The sequence below is a fragment of the Talaromyces rugulosus genome, chromosome V (genome assembly GCF_013368755.1).
Source record: "Talaromyces rugulosus chromosome V, complete sequence".
Taxonomy (NCBI): domain Eukaryota; kingdom Fungi; phylum Ascomycota; class Eurotiomycetes; order Eurotiales; family Trichocomaceae; genus Talaromyces; species Talaromyces rugulosus.
In genome coordinates this window covers 178638-198136 of record NC_049565.1, presented here as the reverse complement: position 1 = coordinate 198136, position 19499 = coordinate 178638, and the positions used below count along the sequence as shown (strand labels likewise).

Genomic DNA, 19499 nt, shown 5'->3' with positions numbered 1-19499 from the left:
ACTGGTTGACAGATTTGGATATAATATAATTGTATACGATCTGGTGTACTGATGTTGGTGGATTTAATCGGAAATCACTAGTGTTGTGTTGGGGTCAACCGGTGTATAATATATATATCCCGACCACCAGGTTATCTCTCATCTTTCAAACCCATATGCAGTCAGTCAAATAGAACGATGTTAGAAACTACAATGTAATTTCCTAGTTATTTACTAGTGAATGAAGATAGATTTATTAATTTTGGAACTTCCCAAGGCCAAAATAACATTAAAGCGCAGAAGTAAGACATTGGAAGTGTAAAGTGACCCAAAGGAACTCGTTGTCTGATAGGTCCAAAATATTCTCCTATATCCCAGAACCGGTTCTGTGTTCTAGTGGTTATGAAACTCGGTTCTGATGTGAGATATTATCTCTTATACAAGATTCCGAGCAGCCCCGGTTCGATTCCGGGCAGGACCTGTCTTTTTGTCAAAAATTTTTTTGGGCTACCAAAATACCTCCAGGAGAAAATCGAAAAAGCCGTGGCGAGCAAAACCCAAAAAAGCACAATTATAAATATTATTTTCTTCACTCTTCCCTTTTTTTGGGCCCATGGGTTATATCCTCTGTCAACCTAGCACAACCTAGCACACACTACGGCAATCCCGGCACTCCCTTCCTGAACCCTCAAACTTTTCTGATCACAAAATAGTTGACCGTTGCGTTGTGGCTCAAACGGCCAATGTCATCTGCCACAGGGCTGGTTCGACCGGTATGCGTAAACTGTAAACTGCGCAAGAAAAAATGCGACCGAGCCGAGCCTAGCTGTGGCTATTGCACAGCGTATGACTGCCTGTTCATCGTAACAGCTCACTCCAAACTAACACGAGAGTAGGAAAAGGCTGGAGTGCGGGTATATGTCCTCGACATCCCATCCACAGTCATTACAATTCCATCAAAAGCCGCTGCCCGCGTTTCAGAACGCCTTGGTCCGCTCGTCCCTACTTCTCTCAAATGCTTTGTCCAATGTCCTACTGCCTGAGCCGACAAATGCCCATTCTACTCTGTACTTTCAGGTTCTTCAAATAGTCCAAACAACAGGCCGATCTGTGGAAGACGTCATCGCTAGCTACTTTTGCGGCGTCCACGCCTTCATTCCGATTATCTCACGCCCTGGTTTCCGCGATGAAATCACCAACCATGCGGCACCCCCCTCTGGCCCCTTTTCGGTGTTACTGTTGAGTATTTGTCTAATCACCTACCATCCGGCGTTGGCACCATATGCTCCGCAGTCTCTAGATCGAGAGACACTCTTTTTGGCAACTAAGACAATCTTTGCTCAAGCGCAAGCAATTTTCCCGCCTTCACTACCGCTCATCCAAGCCGGAATAATTATTGCTGTATATGAATACGCTCACTGTAAATTAAATGATGCAATTACCTCTATATGTGTCTGTGCCAGGATGGGACAGGCAGCTCGTATCCACATTGAGGAGCCAGCCCAACAGGGGAAATATTGCAACCGTCAACATGTGGAGGATGAATACAACACATGGTGGCAAATTATAATTCTTGAAAGGTAGAGTGTTTAACCCGGTATTCATGCAGAACACGAGCTAAAACCTATTAGAACCTTGATTTGTGAACTTGATGACTTCAAACTGCCTCTGGTAACACAGATTCCTGATATGAGCGTTCAACTGCCAAAAGAGGGACACGAGGCAAATCCCAAGAGCCAGGGAAACTCTGAGACCTCTACTGTGTGTGGGATTGAATCCGATGCAACAGAATATGGAGGGTTTGCAAGTACGGCGCAAGCTGCGTGGTATTTAGACCAAGTCTTCAGGGCACTACATGTAGACGATCTCGACAAAAGATTGGTTCAACTTGACGGGCTTGACCATGCTCTTCGTACATTTCTAAACATTATAATGGATAGCGATGGAAGAATATTGCGCCGGTATTGTACTCCGATTGTGTTGGCCATTAGGTAAGTTAATATCCGCCCAACATTTTTATCTTGTCTCTCTTCTAAACATTACCCACTAGAACTCTTTACATTTTGCACCTACACATTCTTAGCCAAGTTCCTCAAATAAAAGAATCTCACAAAAGGACCCCGAGTGAGTTGCGCAGGCAGTCCAGCGCAGTTTTGAACACGCTCATTACTATGACGGAGGATATCACAACTGTGCACAGCGATGTTTCGTTGCCCTTGATGGACTCGCTTCCTCCTAGTTTTGCATTCATTATCTCGACCACAATTAAAAACATGAAATATTCTGAATTTCAAAATGATCGTTTGGATGCTGCCAAGAAAAAACTTGATTTGTCACTGCAGAAATTTCGCCAACGCTGGGGAGCCTGAGTGAACACAACAGGGCAGAGAAACAAATTGCCATTGATTTGTCTAATTTTTAGGCTTATCTAGACTGATATATAGGTATAGGCTAATAATTGATATATGGTCGCTGAAATATAATTGGTTACTCAATAGCAATATTTTGTCACCATCATACTCCTCGCTGACCGTTGGAACCCCGAATAGTCGGAGTACATTCGGGGTGGATCATTTGTTATGTTGAATTACAAATCACGACACCACTTGACGTTTATTCATGTTCTTGCTTGGAAAGTAGTATATATAGGCGGAGGAATTGTTTTCGAGATAAAACATTGATTTTTTTAAGATACAAATATATTTCCTAGGCAGCTGTGAACCTCAACTATTTTCTCTTGAAAACCAAAAATTGAAAAAGCCAAGATGGTATCTGAAATCCCATTGTCAAGGACGGCTCTAGTCAAGGTCTCTCCTGGTCAAGCCGTTATAACTACCCAGCCCATGCCAGCTCTTCGACCAGGTTACATGCTTGTCCAGACCAAGGCGGTTGCTTTGAACCCCGCCGACTGGACCGATATTGACTACATCGGCCCCCCTGATATCCCCAACGAAGCTGTATCCTTGAGTCAAAGCCGATACGAAGGTTGTACTATTGGCCTAGACTACGCAGGAATTGTTGTGAAAGTCGAGCCATTTGTTAACGTTACTGGGAAATTAAAACCACGGACATTCCAGCCTGGAGACCGTGTATTTGGCTCCTCGCATGGTTGCAACGCTTTTAATATCGAACATGGAGCATTTGCAGATTACATCGTTGTAAAATCAGATCTACAGATGCACATTCCCGACCATATGAACTTTGAAGACGCGGCAAGTTTGGGAGTCGGCGTGCTTTCGGCTGGAATGGGCTTGTTTCACGCCAGTGGACAAGGGATCCCGTCTGACTTATCGAGTGAGGCAATAGTACCTGGCGGTAAAATTAATGACAAAGGGTGGATACTAGTGTATGGGGGCTCGACTGCAACTGGAAGTATTGCGATACAACTTGCTAAATTGTGAGTATTTTACCTTGACTCTTATTTCAAAACCTTGAATAACGACTGAAACTATGTAGGGCCGGATATAAAGTTGTAACTACTTGCTCTCCGCGAAACTTTGACCTTGCTCAACGGCTAGGCGCTGACGCTGTTTTCGACTACGTACGTTCTGCTTGATTCACAAACTCTAAACAAGGAAGGCTGACAATAACTGGACGGGATGCAGAAAAGCCCAAATGTATCTTCTCTCATAAGTAAAGCAACTTCGAATACTCTCCGATTTGCTTTTGACACCGTGGCCACGGATCCGACAGCGGCAATATGTGCAAATTCCTTTGCTCCCCCACTGAAAGGGGACTCGGGAGAAGTAGACATGAACCCGGCATTATACGTGTGCCTCCTATATCCACAGCTCCCACAGAACACGCCATTTGCGGTGGAGAAGCGTTTTTTTCTAGGTTACTCTTGCTGGGGTTATGAATATTACTTTGAAGGAGAAATCCTTCCTGCCTCGGCGGCGGATCACGATTTTGGTGTCGAAATCACGCATATTGTGGAAAGGTTGCTCCAGAAAAAGGTGCTTAAAAATCACCCAGTCAGTGTTAATGAAAACGACACCCAAAAAGGAGGCTTGGAAGGAGTATTGATAGGATTGGATAAGTTGAGGAAAGGCGAGGTTAGCGGGAGGAAGTTGGTTTATACCATGTAATCACCAGAATTTCTACAAATATAGGGCGGTATGAAGCCAACCTAGAGCATTCTACGTGGCAATTAGACTCCACGGCAAGTAATTTCCATCATTAGCACGCTAATACCCCCCCCTCAGCTTTAATAGAGTTTGATTTCTATGTATAGGCGCTTATCGATAAGGACAGGCGGACCTCGGCAAAACCAGCTTCTCCACACCGCGACGAGTATCTTCTCCATCCTCAGTGCGAACAGCTGCAATCTCTTCGAACCAATTCTTGACAAAACATTAGACATGGCCAACACTTTCAAGGGCTGGGTTGCCCACTCGGCCACTAGTCCGCTCACCTTCACTACGTTCCAGCCCAAGCCATTCACGCCGACTGACATCGAAATCGCCGTGTCACACTGCGGTATCTGCGGCACCGATCTGCACACTTTGCGCTCCGGCTGGGGACAAACGGATTACCCCTGTGTCCTGGGCCATGAAATCATCGGGTCGGTGATACAGATGGGCTCCGCAGTGTCTCATTCAAGCAAGTTCAGCCTAGGGGATCGTGTTGGAATCGGCGCGCAGAGCGGCGCCTGTCTGCGGGCTGATTGCGAAGCGTGTGCCGACGGACAGGAAAACTACTGTTCGCGCATTGTCGGAACGTATAACGGGCGATACGCTGACCGAAGCCGGTCCTGTGGTGGATACGCGACTCGCTGGCGGGGTCCAGCGCATTTTGTCTTCAAGATTCCAGATGCTTTGCCATCGGCCGCTGCGGCGCCACTGCTGTGCGGTGGGGTGACGGTGTTTGCCCCCTTACGGAAATACGGCGCAGGACCGGGCAAGTCAGTGGGTATCGTGGGCATTGGAGGATTGGGCCATTTGGGAATTCTGCTGGCCAAAGCAATGAGGTGTAGTCGCGTCGTAGCGATCTCGCGAACGGGGAAGAAACGAAAGGACGCACTGGATGAAAAGACCGGACTGGGGGCAGACTCCTTCATTGCCACGGACGAGGAAGACAAATGGGGCAGGGTACACGCCCGCACGTTGGATCTGATTATCTGCACGGTCGATGGATATGAAATGCCCCTGGGCCAGTATCTACGATTGCTCAAGGTCGGAGGGACCTTTGTGCAGGTGGGAGCCCCCGAGGGACCACTACCCCAGCTCCATGCGTGGTCCCTGATCCAAAAGGGCATTCAACTGACCGGATCGAATATCGGATCGCCGGAAGATATCCGGCAAATGCTACAGCTGGCGGCCGAAAAGCGTGTTCTTCCGTGGGTCGAGCAAAGGCCGATGCATGATGTCAATAATGCCCTGGCCGACATGCATGCTGGCAAGGCACGATTTCGATACGTATTAGTTAATGATGCAGACTCGGCCAAGTTATGAGTCCAGATGCTGTTTGCGGTGTCACCATGTAAAACTGATTATACTTCATTTTGCTACGTACATACCCAACAGGTTTTCCCGGCAGACTACAGTCTGCCATATATTATCCCAACTGAATCACATCTTCGACAAACACGTCAATACTATATCTATATTTATATTTGTGTCGATAGGGTCACTTAGAAGATCAAACCCTTGACTTGCTTGATTTTCTTGACATTGATGTCCCTCCAGAAAAAGACTGAAGCCAGAGTGACACTGTAGAGACATGTCGCAGCGATCAACATTAGTTTCTGGGTATCGCCATAAGCGTGGTTGATCCCGTCCCGTACTGGGCTTCCAACTGGGTAGGATGACTGCACTGTTATGGAGCCATAAATAGAGGCGAGATCTTTCTGTGCGTCTGCTGGCAAATACTCGGCGAGCTTTTTGGGGAAGACACCAGTCCACATGGCACCGGCGATTGTAGAGCCGATAGCATTGCCGACCGATGTCATCATGCCTTCCATGGACAGAATGGACGGAATAAGCGCCTGTGTGGTGACAGCCATGACAGTCATTTGTTCGCAGATGACCAAGGTGCCACCGCCAAAGGCGACGAAAATCTGGCACATGACAATGTAGCCGATGTCGACATCGGGGTGGCGGAATTTGATCATCAACCCAACCCCAAGGATCGTAATAGGGACACCAAAGTAGAGGGCCTGCCATTTGAGGCGGCCGTTATACCGGATGATTACACCCATAACGAGCGACCAGAAGGTTGATCCCACAGTATAGATATTTTGAATATAGGTAGCGTGTGAGACGCTTTGGTTGAAAACGACGATTAACATGGAGTAAAAGTAGCTGTCCCAAATATACCAGGCGGTATACAAGCTGGCGATCATGCTGAAGGTGAAAAATACAGTTCGATCCTTCATCAGTGCCCATGGTATGAATGTCACCGGAGCCAAGTACCGTTCGTATACGGCAAAGAAAATGATCAGTAGCCCGCCAAAGATGATAAAGCAGATGATCAGCGGTGATCGCCATTGGTCCGGCTGGTAGGTGTAGATATTGAAAGCCAATAAAAACAATGCGAGTCCAGCAGCAATAAGCAGAATGCCAATAACGTCAAACTCGCGGCCATAATAGATGACATTCTGGGCAAAAGTGCGTCCGCTCGGCTCGGTGTTGAGGAGACCCTGCTTCTCAGCTTTGCGCTGATTGTAGTAAAAGAGCCCGAACAAGGGACTGCACACGACAGGAAGAACAATGGCCCAGATACCGAAGCCCCAGCGGAAGCCGATGGTGCCTAGGAGACTTTGGGCTGTCGGGCCGTACGCCCATACGGTTGCAATCCAAGGGGAAGCAATAAATGCAATAATCAAGGCCCGGTTTCGAAGCGACGATGTGTCGGCAACGAAGATGGTCAATGAAAAGTCAACACAGTTGTAGCCGGTCATGTAGAAGACCTGCGCGGCGCAGTAGGTTTTGACGTTATTGCAGCTAGCCATCATGATGAAGCCTATGACCATGCACGACACTACGAGGGCGAAGCCCTGGGGACGCCCCCAGATATCAATCAGTTTTGCATAAGGAAGTTTGAACAGGCCGGCAACCAAACTCGAAATGACGGATGTCAAAGCCGTTAGTGAGTGAGCCTCAAACGAGCTGGTGACATAGGGAGTAAGTGTTGATGTAATGCCAGAAGAATAGGCTAGGACAAATTCGATAACCCAGATGCTGTTGTTGTTGTTGTTGTTTTCGTTAGCCTCCATACAGTCCCCCACAGTCCCCGCGGAGGAAACCTACTTGGCATAAGCAAACAGCAGCTGGTTCCTCGTCCAGACCTGGGTGACAGCTTGAGCACCCCGGACTCCATGCTGGACTTGGGAATCGACCGGACTGGCATCGTCCGTCTCGACCTTGGACTCAATAGCCGTCTTCTCTTCGTCTGCGGCAAGTGCCGATGGGACGTCGGCGACGGGGACGTCACTCGTACGAAGGCGAAACCTACGCATTCTGGTGTGTACAGCTCACAAGGGTAAAAGACGAAGCGTCAATAGCAGCGGATAGGGCAGCAGATGGCTATCGGGGAAGGGGAGCGAGGTAGCACTTTAAATAATGCAGAGTCTGCATGCTACTACAGCTGGGCTCGCTCGCCCATTGGGCCGCGCCCAACCAATGTGGGAAAAAGCAATCTTATCTGATCCGAAGAGGTCAGCTCTGATTCGTCCATTGTCCTACATAGACCCACTGCTAAGAGAGGTGGCAGTGGGTCTTAAGCGGGGCTGTCCAATGAAAAACGGTGCCGTCGCCGGCCGATACCGGCAGTGGGGACGTGAAGTCTAATTTGAGCCAATAATATCGATCAGATCAATCAGATAATATTATTTTCCAGAAAAGGATTAGCGCATTGTTGTTTTTCTTTCCGGCGGCGCTCGCTCACGTGGCTCGATTTCCTTTTCTGGTATATTCGATGCTTCTAGTCGAGGCTATGTACTAGCTAGCTACGGATCTATTGCCTGATCGGATGTGTCACTACATGGTGGGCGGCTTAATTTGTTTCTCGCTTACGAGACCGGTGTTTAGCTCTCCGGAAGGAAAGCTCGTCATATTCCTGTACGTTGGAAGAAAATTATGGGCTAGGATGTGAAAATCTAGACCTTGACGCTTGCAGGGATTGCAAACTACTACTGGGTTCTAGACTTGTAGTTGATTCTATGTCATAATTGACTGCTTAAACTATCATGTAATCGAATTGGCTTCCACGCCTTGGCTCGGGATATTATTTTAATTGAACAGCCCAGATCACCCTGAGCCGTTCATATAGCACTGTATGTGTTTGTCGCATTTGAGCAATCCCCTAAACTTGAGTTTTGGGCAAAACCATATCTTTCTGAATTGCGCGGAAGTCAGCTTTTTCTTTTTTTTCTCAAAGGTGGCGGGCGTATTTAGGGTAAGAGTCCATATATGCATCACCCATCGATTTTCCTAGGTCAAAATTTCTCGTATCCAGCTGGCTGGTTCAATTTATCTACCCATTTTCTTTTTTTCTTCTTCTCTTTTTACTGGCATGCTGTCATGCGTGCTCTTATTGTTCCCCCAGAAAACGTGCTTTACTTCTGAGAAAGGAGCAGGCAAATGAAACCAACCAGAATAAAAAAAACGATCGATGAGTATATGGCCACTATCAGTACGAATCATCGTACGACCCGGAAATTATTCACCCGGTTGATAAATTGATCGACTGCGGTTCTTGAATTGGATAGCTTCCCATACCTCGGCTATACGAGTTGCACGCCACGACCAATTAGAAGACTCGTATTTCAGAAAGGATCTTCCATGGATATCAAGAAGTATACTGCAAGTGAACTGTTATAATTAGCAACCAATCTAGATTCTCTGTATTTGGTTCGAAAATACCGGTTCCGCTGCCTACCGTCGCTGATTGCCCCGCGCTCCCTCGGCTCGTCGGTATCGGGCATCATCTCCGCACGCTTACAGTCCTTCCGGATGGTCCGATATTTTTATGACCGTATTTGTAGCTTATTGCACGGTGATGACTTCTGAAGCTGTCAATGAAGAGACATCTGCCTCTCGATGTCGTCAATTGACCTCGGTTTAGACGACTGCCAGAATAAAACCTATTGTTGTACAAAGGAAATGTCGCCAAGTATTTAATGTATCATAATTCCAGGTGTAACAACACAGATCAATTAATGCTATCTGCTACTCAATTATTATCATTATTATTATCCAACGGATGCTGCTCGAAGAACGCATCAATTAATATCAGCTGTAGTCGCCATGTCGAAGGTCCAAATCGTCCAGCTCAAGGACATCGACGTCAAGCAACTGGCAAGCCAGCTTGTAGGCTATCTGCGAAAGAGCAAGAACATCTCATTCAAACAGTATGTTTCTTATGGATTACCCGCTCTGTTCCTTTACCTTCTCATCCAAGGCCGCCTCCGCTACTCCCGGGCTCGTTACCTGAAAAACAAGTACCCGTATACTCGAGATACCTTTTGGAGAATGACCGACCACGACGCATGGGAAATCCAAAAAAATATCCTGCAGCTTGAGTTCCCTTTTATTAGCCTGAAGGCCCTTCAGTTTGCATTGTTCAGAGTATGTGTTTATTTCACCAGCGACTAGCATTTGTGTTCTTTCAAGCTGACCCCGGACATAGACCTACGGCATCCCAACCATATCCAGCTTGCTGGCCAAAACAACGCAGTTCTCGGACACTGCCACATCGTTCAAACGATATGCCGACACCGCCGTCTTAATCGGTGAGTTCATGGCTTTTGAACCCTCCTCGCTCCGAACACACGAGGCCATTGCGCGCACCAAGTTCCTGCATACAGGCTACCGCAAGAGTGGCAAGATCCTGGAAGACGACATGTTATACACACTTAGTCTATTCGCTTTGGAACCAATCCGCTTTATCGAGACCTACGAGTGGCGCAATCTCACAGACCTTGAAAAATGCGCTATTGGCACATATTGGAAAAGTCTTGGCGATGCACTGGCAATCAGCTATGAAGGCCTTCCATCTGGGGCGAAAGAAGGACCCAGTGGATTTCGCGATGGACTTCACTGGCTGGAAGAGCTAAATGCATGGAGCCAGGCATATGAAATCACCAACATGAAGCCCAGTGCAGCCAACAAAGAAGTCGCAGATAAGACCACTGATGTCTTGGTCTTTGCGCTGCCACGATTCTTGGAACCGGTCGGTATAGCCTTTGTCTCATTTATCATGGATGATAGATTGAGAAAGGCAATGATGTATGCGTATTAACTACACCCTTTTCTCGTTTTTGCAAAACTAACGATATTAGGTATGACTCGCCCAATAAAATCTATAGTACAATTTTCTCCTCTATACTTCAAACCCGGAAATACTTTCTGCGCTACCTCGCTCTTCCGCGTCCGTTTTACATGCGCTACGACGTCTTTACTGCAGAACCCGATGAACGCGGTCGAAATTTCATCAAGATTTGGGACGCGGTCCCGTATTATGTCAAGCCCACGCTATGGAATCGCTGGGGTCCTGCATCCTGGTTAAAGCGGGTATCTGGCTTGCCATTGCCAGGTGATGAAGGAGATAAATACCGCCCCGAAGGGTATCAGACTTCGAGTGTTGGGCCAAGGTATTTCGAGGGCAAGGGAGTCACTCAGATGGAGGAGACCAAAGCAAACCTTAGGAGGGGAAGAACGGGCGGATGCCCGTTTTGAAGCAAATTTCAAATGTTGTTACAGCCATAGTTAATTTATCCTTATTACCATACTGACTCCGTCATACTCAAGATTGTTGCTCTATTTAGTACCTTCGATATTAATTCATCCACCGGTTTGAATTATATCGGACGACATACTTTTGTTGAGATAAACATGAGCAAAGAAATTGGATATGTTTGTGAACTCGAATGTGTTAATCTATTTCAATGTTACATAGAGGAAAAAATAGATTGTCATAATTATTACACTGAAAGGTCTAGAACCTGATCTGCTTGTGCTCTGAGGTCTTCAGTGACCCTTTAGAATAGACATCTAAAAAGATAGAGAAACTATGTAGTTTCTATTTCTTTTCATCTTGTGGAATATACTTGAAATCAAAACTAGTCTCCTTTCCTAGTCCCGTTTTTACATCCATTAACACCTTCCAGAACTGAGTGCGAGAAGACTGATATCATTAGTTTCCATGACCGAGAAAAGATGGGAAAAGAGAAATAACAAACCTTGATGTGTGTTGAATCCACAAACGGCATCGCCCGACATATAAAGCTCCATAAAATACCATATAAAAACACCCAGGCAGCAAATGCCCAGGCAAAGGGACTTGGATGTCCAATACCCAAAGCATTGGCCAACTCGGTTCCGATAAGCTGTCGAGTCATGGCTTCGAGTACACCTCTGGACGCGTACAAGGGGGGCGTTTTCTCCAACCCAAGAATAATATTGCGGGCCAGCACACCACTCATCCGCGTTGGATGCACCTCGGCCACTAGAATTGACTCCATGATTCCTCTCGCCTTTTCTGGAGACTCAAACCATTCGGTAGGTGTTCCGATATACCAAGCTACTAAGCGCCATAGCGCAATGTAATCAGTGGTCTCTTGCTCGCTCAGGTAGATTCCCTGACGTGGAAGACCGATCCAAATAACGGTGGGCGCAAAAGAGCAGATTGTCCCAATGCAATCAAGGTCATTTATTGGGATACCTAATTTCTCAACGTCGTAATATGTTGGTCGTTTGCTAGATAGCTTTAGGATGCGGTTTCTCACAGCGGCATGTAGTAGTCGCACGCGAATGGTTGAAGCGTGACCGGCACCTCCAGGGCGAATGGACTCCAAAGATTGAGAAACTTGTAGCGTATGTTGGAAAGTTTCTAGAAGCCGGTGACGAACAACTTTGGCAGAAAACCCTCCTGTGCGGCTGAGGGTTTCCACAATCTTGCCAGCCCCCCTGAACTAATTAGTAGGCATTCATGCCGCTGGAGAAAGGAAGACTTACATCCCACCGAGCAGGCTCTGAAAAGTAAGCTATTAAACCGCACCGATAGAGTCAGATGAGAATTAAAACATCATAGACCAAGGCAAGGAACCAACCGCAATAGTCATTGGCTGACCGTATCGGTAGTAGACTCTCTGGCCTCTGTCGATTTGCTCCCAATCCACCCAGTCTGGGATTGTGGTCACTTGTTTCCATAGAGCCTCAAGTGCTTTATTCTTGCTATGATTATCCCGTAATAATGCATACATGTCTGTTTTCAACAAATCAGGCTTTCCTGTTGATGGTTGCTTCTCGGATGTGTCAGATATAGTGGCCCCTTCCGCCTTTTCCGCAGCAGCAGCTGCCAACTCACTCAACGGTTCTACGCAGTCGCTTGCTAGAGAATCCATCTGGTGACGAAGAGGCTCCATCTGATCTGCGGTGAGATGATGCGGCGTCCATCGGAAGTCGTAGTCCCAGCACCGCCGCATGTTGGGATCAGTGTATCCGCCTTTGCTTTCCATAGTATGTATTAAATTAATATTTGACAGGCGCGTTGTCATCAATATCAACATGCATGAATTTCCAGCCAGCTGCTCGTAGTATATAAACAGTCCTCAACTGGTTTGTAGTCCTTGTTTATAACCAAAACTGTCGTGGAATCACACGTGAACGAAAATTCACTCTCAAGCAAAAGGAAGATCTTAGCAAGTACCGACAGCCTAACTCCGAGGCTTCAAACAACCAACACAGTCTTGCTCACATTAGACAGAAATAGGTTACCCATTAATTGTCTCCTGAATAGATGCAATGATGGAAGAGCGCTTCTTCTCCACCCTACAAGACACTAAACCAGCCTCGGTCCGATGGACCGTGGATCGTCGGGCAACGCTCGAGGGCAACGTGGGGAGCCGATCACCTGTCATGACTTTTTAGGCAGTTAAATTTACTCGCTGTCGTTAATGATTGGTTATGGGATCAATGCATTTGCCACCGAGTCGCGAAACAAGAAGTGTCGACACTAGGCTCTTCGGGGTTACTATTGAAAGGTACAATTTAGTGTTGCAACATTGCACCAGTTGACAGGAAGGACCATTTCAGTCAGAGATATATTTTTTTCCCAGATAGAGGAGGTAGTTATGGAATGATAATTGTAGTAATCCCATGGTGGATAGTCCATACTGATGGCCTTCATACCACTTGAAAGTCCCCGAGACACCCCTTTAGGAATAATAGAGATAAAGTTAAATCTTACGACGAAACGAGCCCTGGTAGGTTTCTACGCAAGAGAACTTCCACAGCAAGAATGAGCGGTCTAGCCAAACGGCCAACTCGCACTGTTAACCACCACAGACCAAGCCATCCCCCGGCTCCCTTATCCGCTAGAACGAGAGTTGCGAACACGATCGTCCACTGGAAAAGTTGACCAGAGTTGTTCCAAAGGGCGCGTAAAGCGCCAACTTCTTGATCGGCTATAGTTTCACCACGTTTGAATCCGAGTCGTTTTTTGATCTCGACTTTTGAGGGATCCTGCCGAGAATAGGGCGGGAAACGGAGGCCAAAGTAAGCTCGGAGCATGGCACCTGGCTGAGCGATGTTGCGCATGTGCGAGAATGCCTGGAAACCGTAGACGCCGTGGTAGGCCCCGTATCCGGACTCACCGACGCCGCCAAAGGGAGCTCCTGGCACTGTTGAATGTACCAAGGTATCGTTGATAGTGACACCACCTGAGATTGTTGACGAAATGACTGTAGATGAATTTAGTCGATGCCAAGTGATGTTGAGTATTGAGGAAAAAACTTACTGTGATCAATTTCCTTTTGGTTTTGGCTAAAAATGTATATGGCCAACGGATGAGGCTTGCTTCACGTTGAAGTTGTGTTAACAAGGAAGAAAACAGGAAGATTAACAATGAACCAACCTTTTGATTAACTGAATGGCTTCTTCCGTTGTAGCAACAAGCACTGGACAAATTGGGCCAAATATTTCCTCCTTCATGCTCGGGTCTTGAAGAATGAAAAAAAGTCAGCGCTCATAAAATCATGAAAACTGTAGACATGCTCAATAGAGACGACGAACCATTAGGTTTAATATCGGTAAGGATAGTTGGCTGAATCTCCAATGTATCGTGATTAGTTACTCCCCCATAAGCAATGCTGCCATTAGTGGTGTCCATAACAGTCTTCAAGCGGTCAAAGTTCTTTCTGTTGATTATCTTGGCCATTGATTCAGATCCGTCCACGCTGAAATCTTTCAAGTGGAACTGCATGCGTTCGATGAGTTTGTCAGCGATGCTCGGATGGGCTAGGACGTGGTTGACTGCTAGGCAGATCTGACCAGCGTTGATGTGTTTGGTCGCTGCGATGCTTTTGGCGGCAAAGTCGATATCGGCTGAAGCTGTCACAACGGACGGGCCCTGTCCACCGAGCTCGAGTACGGTAGGGGTGAGGTGCTTGGCTGCGGCGATTGAGACATGGCGCGCAATACTTGGAGAGCCGGTGAAGAAGATGTGATCAAATTGTTTCTGCAACAGCCGTTCGGTTTCAGTTGGACCGCCAGTGACGACGCGGATGGCCTCGGTGTCCATGTATTGCGGAATGAGGTCTGCAAGGCATGCCTGTGTCGCCGTGGCCAGTTCCGATGGCTTCAGCAAAACGGTGCAGCCCGCAGTAACGGCAGCTACCAGCGGCAGTAACATGAGGTGTATCGGGAAGTTCCAGGGGCCGATTATGAGCACCAGGCCTCTAGGCTCTGACCGCACGGTGGCGCCCATCAGATAGGCTGTGGAAAAGGAAGCCCCCTCTGGCCTTTTGGGTGCAGTCCAGTCGTCGATGTGCTCGAGATGATCGAGGATGTCGGTTACGACGGCCGCGTACTCTGTAAAGGAGGATTCGTAGCGATGTTTGTTTAGATCCGCGTGCAGCGCGTCCAGCAGGCGGTCCTTGTTGTCGGTGACTAGCCACCATAGCTGCTTCAACTGCCATTTGCGCCATGCGATAGACTTGGTTTTGCCGACGCTGAAGGTTGCACGCAGCGTCCTATACGCGCTATCCACCTCCTCATCTGTCGTGTAGGCAAAGGCCATACTGGAAGGGTGTTGAATCGAAGATAGGGTAATCGATATGGGGATAGAGAGAGACAAGCAGTAATACCGGCCCAGTCCACGTCCACGTCTACCTACATAAGGGATTGAAGCGGCCTGCTCATAGCCGAAATGCCGATCACGGCAGACGCAAAGATCAGATACATCCAGACACAGCGATAATCGAGACGTCCAAGAGCAGAGAGTCTCTTGTCTCGCGCTGTGGTCGTCGTGGAAGGAGGTCGTCGTGTGGCAGCCTCAGGCAGCCCAGCGCGGTCACGTTGTCTGCGACTGCCCTGTGAGTCCGTATCTCGACCTCATCCTTATCCTCCTCCTCCTCCTACTACTCATTCTCTCTTGTCCTATCCTACATCACCGCTTTTTTACTCGAGTGTTCTTCTCCTCGTCAGCAAGTTAGTGGCGGCCCCCACCGCTGAACTCCGTGAAAGACCTCAACAGCCGCTTTGCACATCATTGGCTGCAGCCTGCAGGTGCTTTGCATTTTCAGCGCTACAGCTGGCGGCTACGCACGCTCATTTTTGTGACCTGTGCGAATCCTTCTCGGCCGGAGTGATCCACGCGACAATAATGACACTCTGCTGCCCCCGCATCTCCTCACCTGTCCAACCGAAGCTGCCGACCGACCCGCCGAGCGAACGAGCCGGACCGGCCACCGTCATTATTATTGGGGCCTTGATGAACAGTCTGATCGTCTTCGTTTTGCCGTGTTGCTGCTGTAGCTGTTCCAACTAGAACATTGACATCGCTGCCATTGGCAATCCATCCATCCATCCATCACCATGTTCCAAGCAGACAGACAGTGGGATCTTCCCAACAAGGACATTTTGTCGTACATCTTCGACAAGCCTGCCTACAACCAAGACAAGCCGGTATGTGGGCGAAAAGACGTTCCTGAGAACCAACCTGCTAATAAAAAGCCAGATCTACGTCGACGTCCATAAACCCTCACGGTCCATCTCATGCAACCAGGCGCGGCGCATTATCCGCCAGCTTATTGCCGGCCTACGAGCTGCCGGCGTAAAGCAAGGCGATTGCGTCGCCTTACATTCCTTCAATGATGTAATAGCTCTATTTTCTCCTCACAAATCGCATTGTTCTTACTGTTTATGTAGATATACTACTGCATGCTGGTGCTCGCCATCATTGGCGTAGGTGGTGTCTTCACCGGCACGAACCCGTCTTATACCGCTGCAGAGCTTTCTCATCATATGAAGACATCCCAGAGTAAATTTCTGATATCTGAGCCCGAAATTCTCGCCCCTGTTCTCATAGCAGCCAAAGAAAATGGAATCACTGACAGCAACATTTGGATCTTTGATACTCAAGGGCAGAAGCTCCCTGAGGGTCGGCGGTCGTGGAAGGATCTGTTCAACCACGGGGAAGAGGACTGGGTGCGATTTGACGACCGGAACGTTTCTCAAAAGGTGCATGCGGCTCGACTTTTTAGCAGTGGCACCACCGGGCTTCCCAAAGCGGTGACTATCACTCACTTGAACTTGATTGCTCAGCACGAAATGACACACGGCGCTCATGCTCCGCCGTATGATGTAAGTTTATCCCCTCAATATTGGCTTGTCATGAACCTCTGCGCTAATCAATTTGTGTTTCTACACTGACCAGATTTCTCGCGTCATCGCCATCCCCATTTTCCACGCTGCCGCCGCTCCATCAACACATGTTGGAGCTCTTGCGGGTGGTGATGTTGTGTACATGATGCGTCGATTTGATTTAGAGTTATTCCTCCAAACGACAGAGAAATATCATGTAACAGAGATGACCATGGTACCGCCTATTGTCCTTGCTGTGGTCATGTCACCATTCACGAGGACGAGGCCGTTTTTGAAATCAGTCCGATACGCCGGATGCGGCGCCGCACCTCTCGATAAAGATCTCCAGGCAAGGCTTCTGCAATTGATGAATGACGATGCTTCATTCACCCAAGTTTGGGGCATGACTGAATCATCGTGCATTGCTACTATGTTTCCTCATACCGAGCGGGACGACACCGGTTCGGTTGGGCGATTAATTCCCAATCTTGAAATCAAGTATGTTGCAACTTATCTTCACGTTGATTGATTAGCAGCTAACTGTATGCTTGGTAGGCTTGTTGACGACGACGGACACGATATCTCCCAATACGGAGTCCGTGGGGAGCTGTGTATACGTGGCCCAACGGTTACCCCGGGGTATTTTGGGAATGTCAAGGCTAATGCTGAAAGCTTTGACTCAGATGGGTTTTTCAAAACTGGCGACATTGGCTTTTGCGACAAGGCAACGCGTAAATGGTATATTGTTGACCGTAAAAAAGAGCTGATCAAGGTTCGCGGATTCCAAGTGGCTCCGCCCGAGCTGGAAGCAGTTTTGCTCTCGCATCCCCAGATAATCGATGCCGCAGTCATTGGAGTAAGTATCCCCGGGGCCGATGGCGAGTTACCGCGTGCATATGTGGTTCGGAGGCCTGGTCCTGAGGGAGCTAAATTGACAGAGGATGAGGTCAAGAAGTATTTGGCTAGCCGTTTGGCCAAATACAAGGCCTTAACCGGTGGAGTCAAGTTTATTGATTCTATTGAGAAGAATGCCAGTGGCAAGATTCTAAAGAGAATTCTGAGGGAGGACAGTAAGAAGGACCTTGCAAACGGACAGATTACTGCAAAGCTGTAGCGTTTGGTATTGGGGTAGTATAGATTTATCTTGAATATGAAGCCTCTTATTAGTTTTACACCAATTGCTAGAGTTTTTTTCTCTTTCTTCTTTCCTTAATGCGGTTCGCGGTCCTTGCTCATGCTGTTTTAATCGAGATATTTTATGAAAATTGAAAACCTGCTGTAGTTCTAGTTCTTTGATAAAGTAGATGGAATTGGAGAAAAAAAAATACACATTAAATCACCAGGCCAAATAAATATCAAAAACCCCCAAACTTCCAACCTTAAGACATCAAATCACTCGCATCAAATAGATCTGATATATTTGCCAATTTACCAGAAATATCACTCTCCAGAGTCTCGTTTGTTCCATTGAGTAACCCGGAAAGAGTAGTATTAGAGTCGAGAAGTCCCTTTAGCGTATCGGAAATAACATCTAATATAGGTATCTGCGTTGTAAGAACGAGATGGTTGAGTATCTCCTCGTAGTAAGAAATATGAGTGCCTTCATAGATAGTCGTATTTCCTGATGCTGACAGTTGTAGATCACCGTTGGAAATGGCAGATTTTTCAGTTGATAAAATGGAGGCCAAATTATCGATCACAGTAGCAATCGAAAGTGAGCCCTTGATGTCCACCGTATTATTGCCAGGAGTAAGTACGACATTCTCAATCAGACCCTGACCAATAAGAAGGTCTCCTACATTGAGGTTGAGAGTGACATTTCCCTTGTATTTTAATCTTATTAGCTATGGCAGTTTGGACCAACGATGTTATATCACATACCAGAGCAAATGTCACGATAGAGTGGTTTGGCAACACCGCAACACCGCGTAAATTAGTTCCATCGCTTTCTTTTGGGACAAGTTTGGCTGATTCGATAGAGAACCCTGATAGCGAGTCCAACCCTAGAGCATGATATCAGCATGAGATAACTATATTGAAAACACCCAAAATATATACAGACCATTCAGCTCCACGTCTTTATCTAGCGTGAGGCTGGCCTTGAGTGCACCAAGATGGGCTTTAGTCGAGCCCCGAGCCGACAAAGTAAACTTTTCACCGTAGACCGCGTTTGTCAGGAAAGCGATGAATTGGTTCTTATCAAGTATCGTGACCGTTTGATTGCTGATGTCTATATGGGCATTCCCCTTAAGATGTTGTTCAGGTAGGCTAACAGCCACGTAGGGCTGAATAGGCGTCACATTACGATTAAAAAGATATAAAGTGATTGGGTCGAGTGCAACGGAAATTCCCGCTGGTACTGTCAATCCGGCTTGCAAAGAAACTGTGACATTGTCGGGTTGAGGAGTCATAATTATGGCCGAATATATCGGCAGGGTCGCATTGTCGACCATTAACTGCGCAATAGCTGGAAAAACATAAATAAAACTAAATTAATGTTGAATTAGCCCTGTACGTCCCGAATGTAGTGGCATTTAATGCCCCTGAAACTCACAATAAAGGGAGAAATATTGCCAAGAATATGATGCCACCGACAAGATAGCAACACCAGAATCGTCTGTAGTGTCGCTTGACTTTCTGCACCCGAGATTTTTTGTTTTCTTTCTCGGAAGGCTTTTCAACGGTTTCAACGTGCTCTATATCGATGCCTTTGTTTTTGCTCCCCTTGGCTGCCAAGGTCGCTGCGGGATATTGGGGCATACTGGAGAACCCGACAACATATTTGTGTTCTTTAATCCATTTTTTAGATGAATCTGCGTTTTTTTCAAGGAAACTAGACATTCTGCAACTGTATCTTCCAGAGAATACTCGAGTTACGGGGGTTGTTTAGGCACACGTAAATATTGGGGTCACCCACTTCCTTATGACCGCTAA

The 19499-nt window shown here is 47.3% G+C and overlaps 8 protein-coding genes and 1 non-coding gene across 9 annotated transcripts; 5 read left to right on the top strand and 4 right to left on the bottom strand.

The window, feature by feature from the left end:
* The first annotated feature begins 361 nt into the window (after positions 1-361).
* Positions 362-460, top strand: TRUGW13939_08621. The gene has a single exon. It is a non-coding gene; the product is annotated as a tRNA-Gln (tRNA).
* Positions 461-897: 437 nt separating this feature from the next.
* On the top strand, positions 898-2348 carry TRUGW13939_08620 (uncharacterized protein; the record flags this gene model as incomplete). The annotated part of the gene is made up of 3 exons (XM_035491753.1): positions 898-1559; positions 1611-1970; positions 2030-2348. The coding sequence occupies 3 exons, from the start codon at positions 898-900 to the stop codon at positions 2346-2348; spliced, it is 1341 nt and encodes a 446-aa protein (XP_035347646.1).
* A 396-nt stretch (positions 2349-2744) lies between these two features.
* TRUGW13939_08619 (uncharacterized protein) lies at positions 2745-5432 on the top strand (the record flags this gene model as incomplete). Its single annotated transcript, XM_035491752.1, has 4 exons — positions 2745-3376; positions 3436-3520; positions 3585-4048; positions 4214-5432. The coding sequence occupies 4 exons, from the start codon at positions 2745-2747 to the stop codon at positions 5430-5432; spliced, it is 2400 nt and encodes a 799-aa protein (XP_035347645.1).
* A 179-nt stretch (positions 5433-5611) lies between these two features.
* On the bottom strand, positions 5612-7438 carry TRUGW13939_08618 (uncharacterized protein; the record flags this gene model as incomplete). The annotated part of the gene is made up of 2 exons (XM_035491751.1): positions 5612-7160; positions 7230-7438. The coding sequence occupies 2 exons, from the start codon at positions 7436-7438 to the stop codon at positions 5612-5614; spliced, it is 1758 nt and encodes a 585-aa protein (XP_035347644.1).
* A 1789-nt stretch (positions 7439-9227) lies between these two features.
* On the top strand, positions 9228-10658 carry TRUGW13939_08617 (uncharacterized protein; the record flags this gene model as incomplete). Its single annotated transcript, XM_035491750.1, has 3 exons — positions 9228-9548; positions 9610-10208; positions 10262-10658. 3 exons carry the CDS (start codon positions 9228-9230, stop codon positions 10656-10658), a joined length of 1317 nt encoding a protein of 438 aa, XP_035347643.1.
* A 343-nt stretch (positions 10659-11001) lies between these two features.
* On the bottom strand, positions 11002-12439 carry TRUGW13939_08616 (uncharacterized protein; the record flags this gene model as incomplete). The annotated part of the gene is made up of 4 exons (XM_035491749.1): positions 11002-11106; positions 11162-11888; positions 11937-11965; positions 12032-12439. 4 exons carry the CDS (start codon positions 12437-12439, stop codon positions 11002-11004), a joined length of 1269 nt encoding a protein of 422 aa, XP_035347642.1.
* Positions 12440-13166: 727 nt separating this feature from the next.
* Positions 13167-15000, bottom strand: TRUGW13939_08615 (uncharacterized protein; the record flags this gene model as incomplete). The annotated part of the gene is made up of 4 exons (XM_035491748.1): positions 13167-13663; positions 13720-13778; positions 13837-13921; positions 13995-15000. The coding sequence occupies 4 exons, from the start codon at positions 14998-15000 to the stop codon at positions 13167-13169; spliced, it is 1647 nt and encodes a 548-aa protein (XP_035347641.1).
* A 797-nt stretch (positions 15001-15797) lies between these two features.
* Positions 15798-17679, top strand: TRUGW13939_08614 (uncharacterized protein; the record flags this gene model as incomplete). Its single annotated transcript, XM_035491747.1, has 5 exons — positions 15798-15887; positions 15940-16077; positions 16131-16565; positions 16639-17063; positions 17121-17679. The coding sequence occupies 5 exons, from the start codon at positions 15798-15800 to the stop codon at positions 17677-17679; spliced, it is 1647 nt and encodes a 548-aa protein (XP_035347640.1).
* A 265-nt stretch (positions 17680-17944) lies between these two features.
* TRUGW13939_08613 (uncharacterized protein) lies at positions 17945-19406 on the bottom strand (the record flags this gene model as incomplete). Its single annotated transcript, XM_035491746.1, has 4 exons — positions 17945-18388; positions 18447-18568; positions 18628-19052; positions 19120-19406. 4 exons carry the CDS (start codon positions 19404-19406, stop codon positions 17945-17947), a joined length of 1278 nt encoding a protein of 425 aa, XP_035347639.1.
* Positions 19407-19499: the final 93 nt, after the last annotated feature.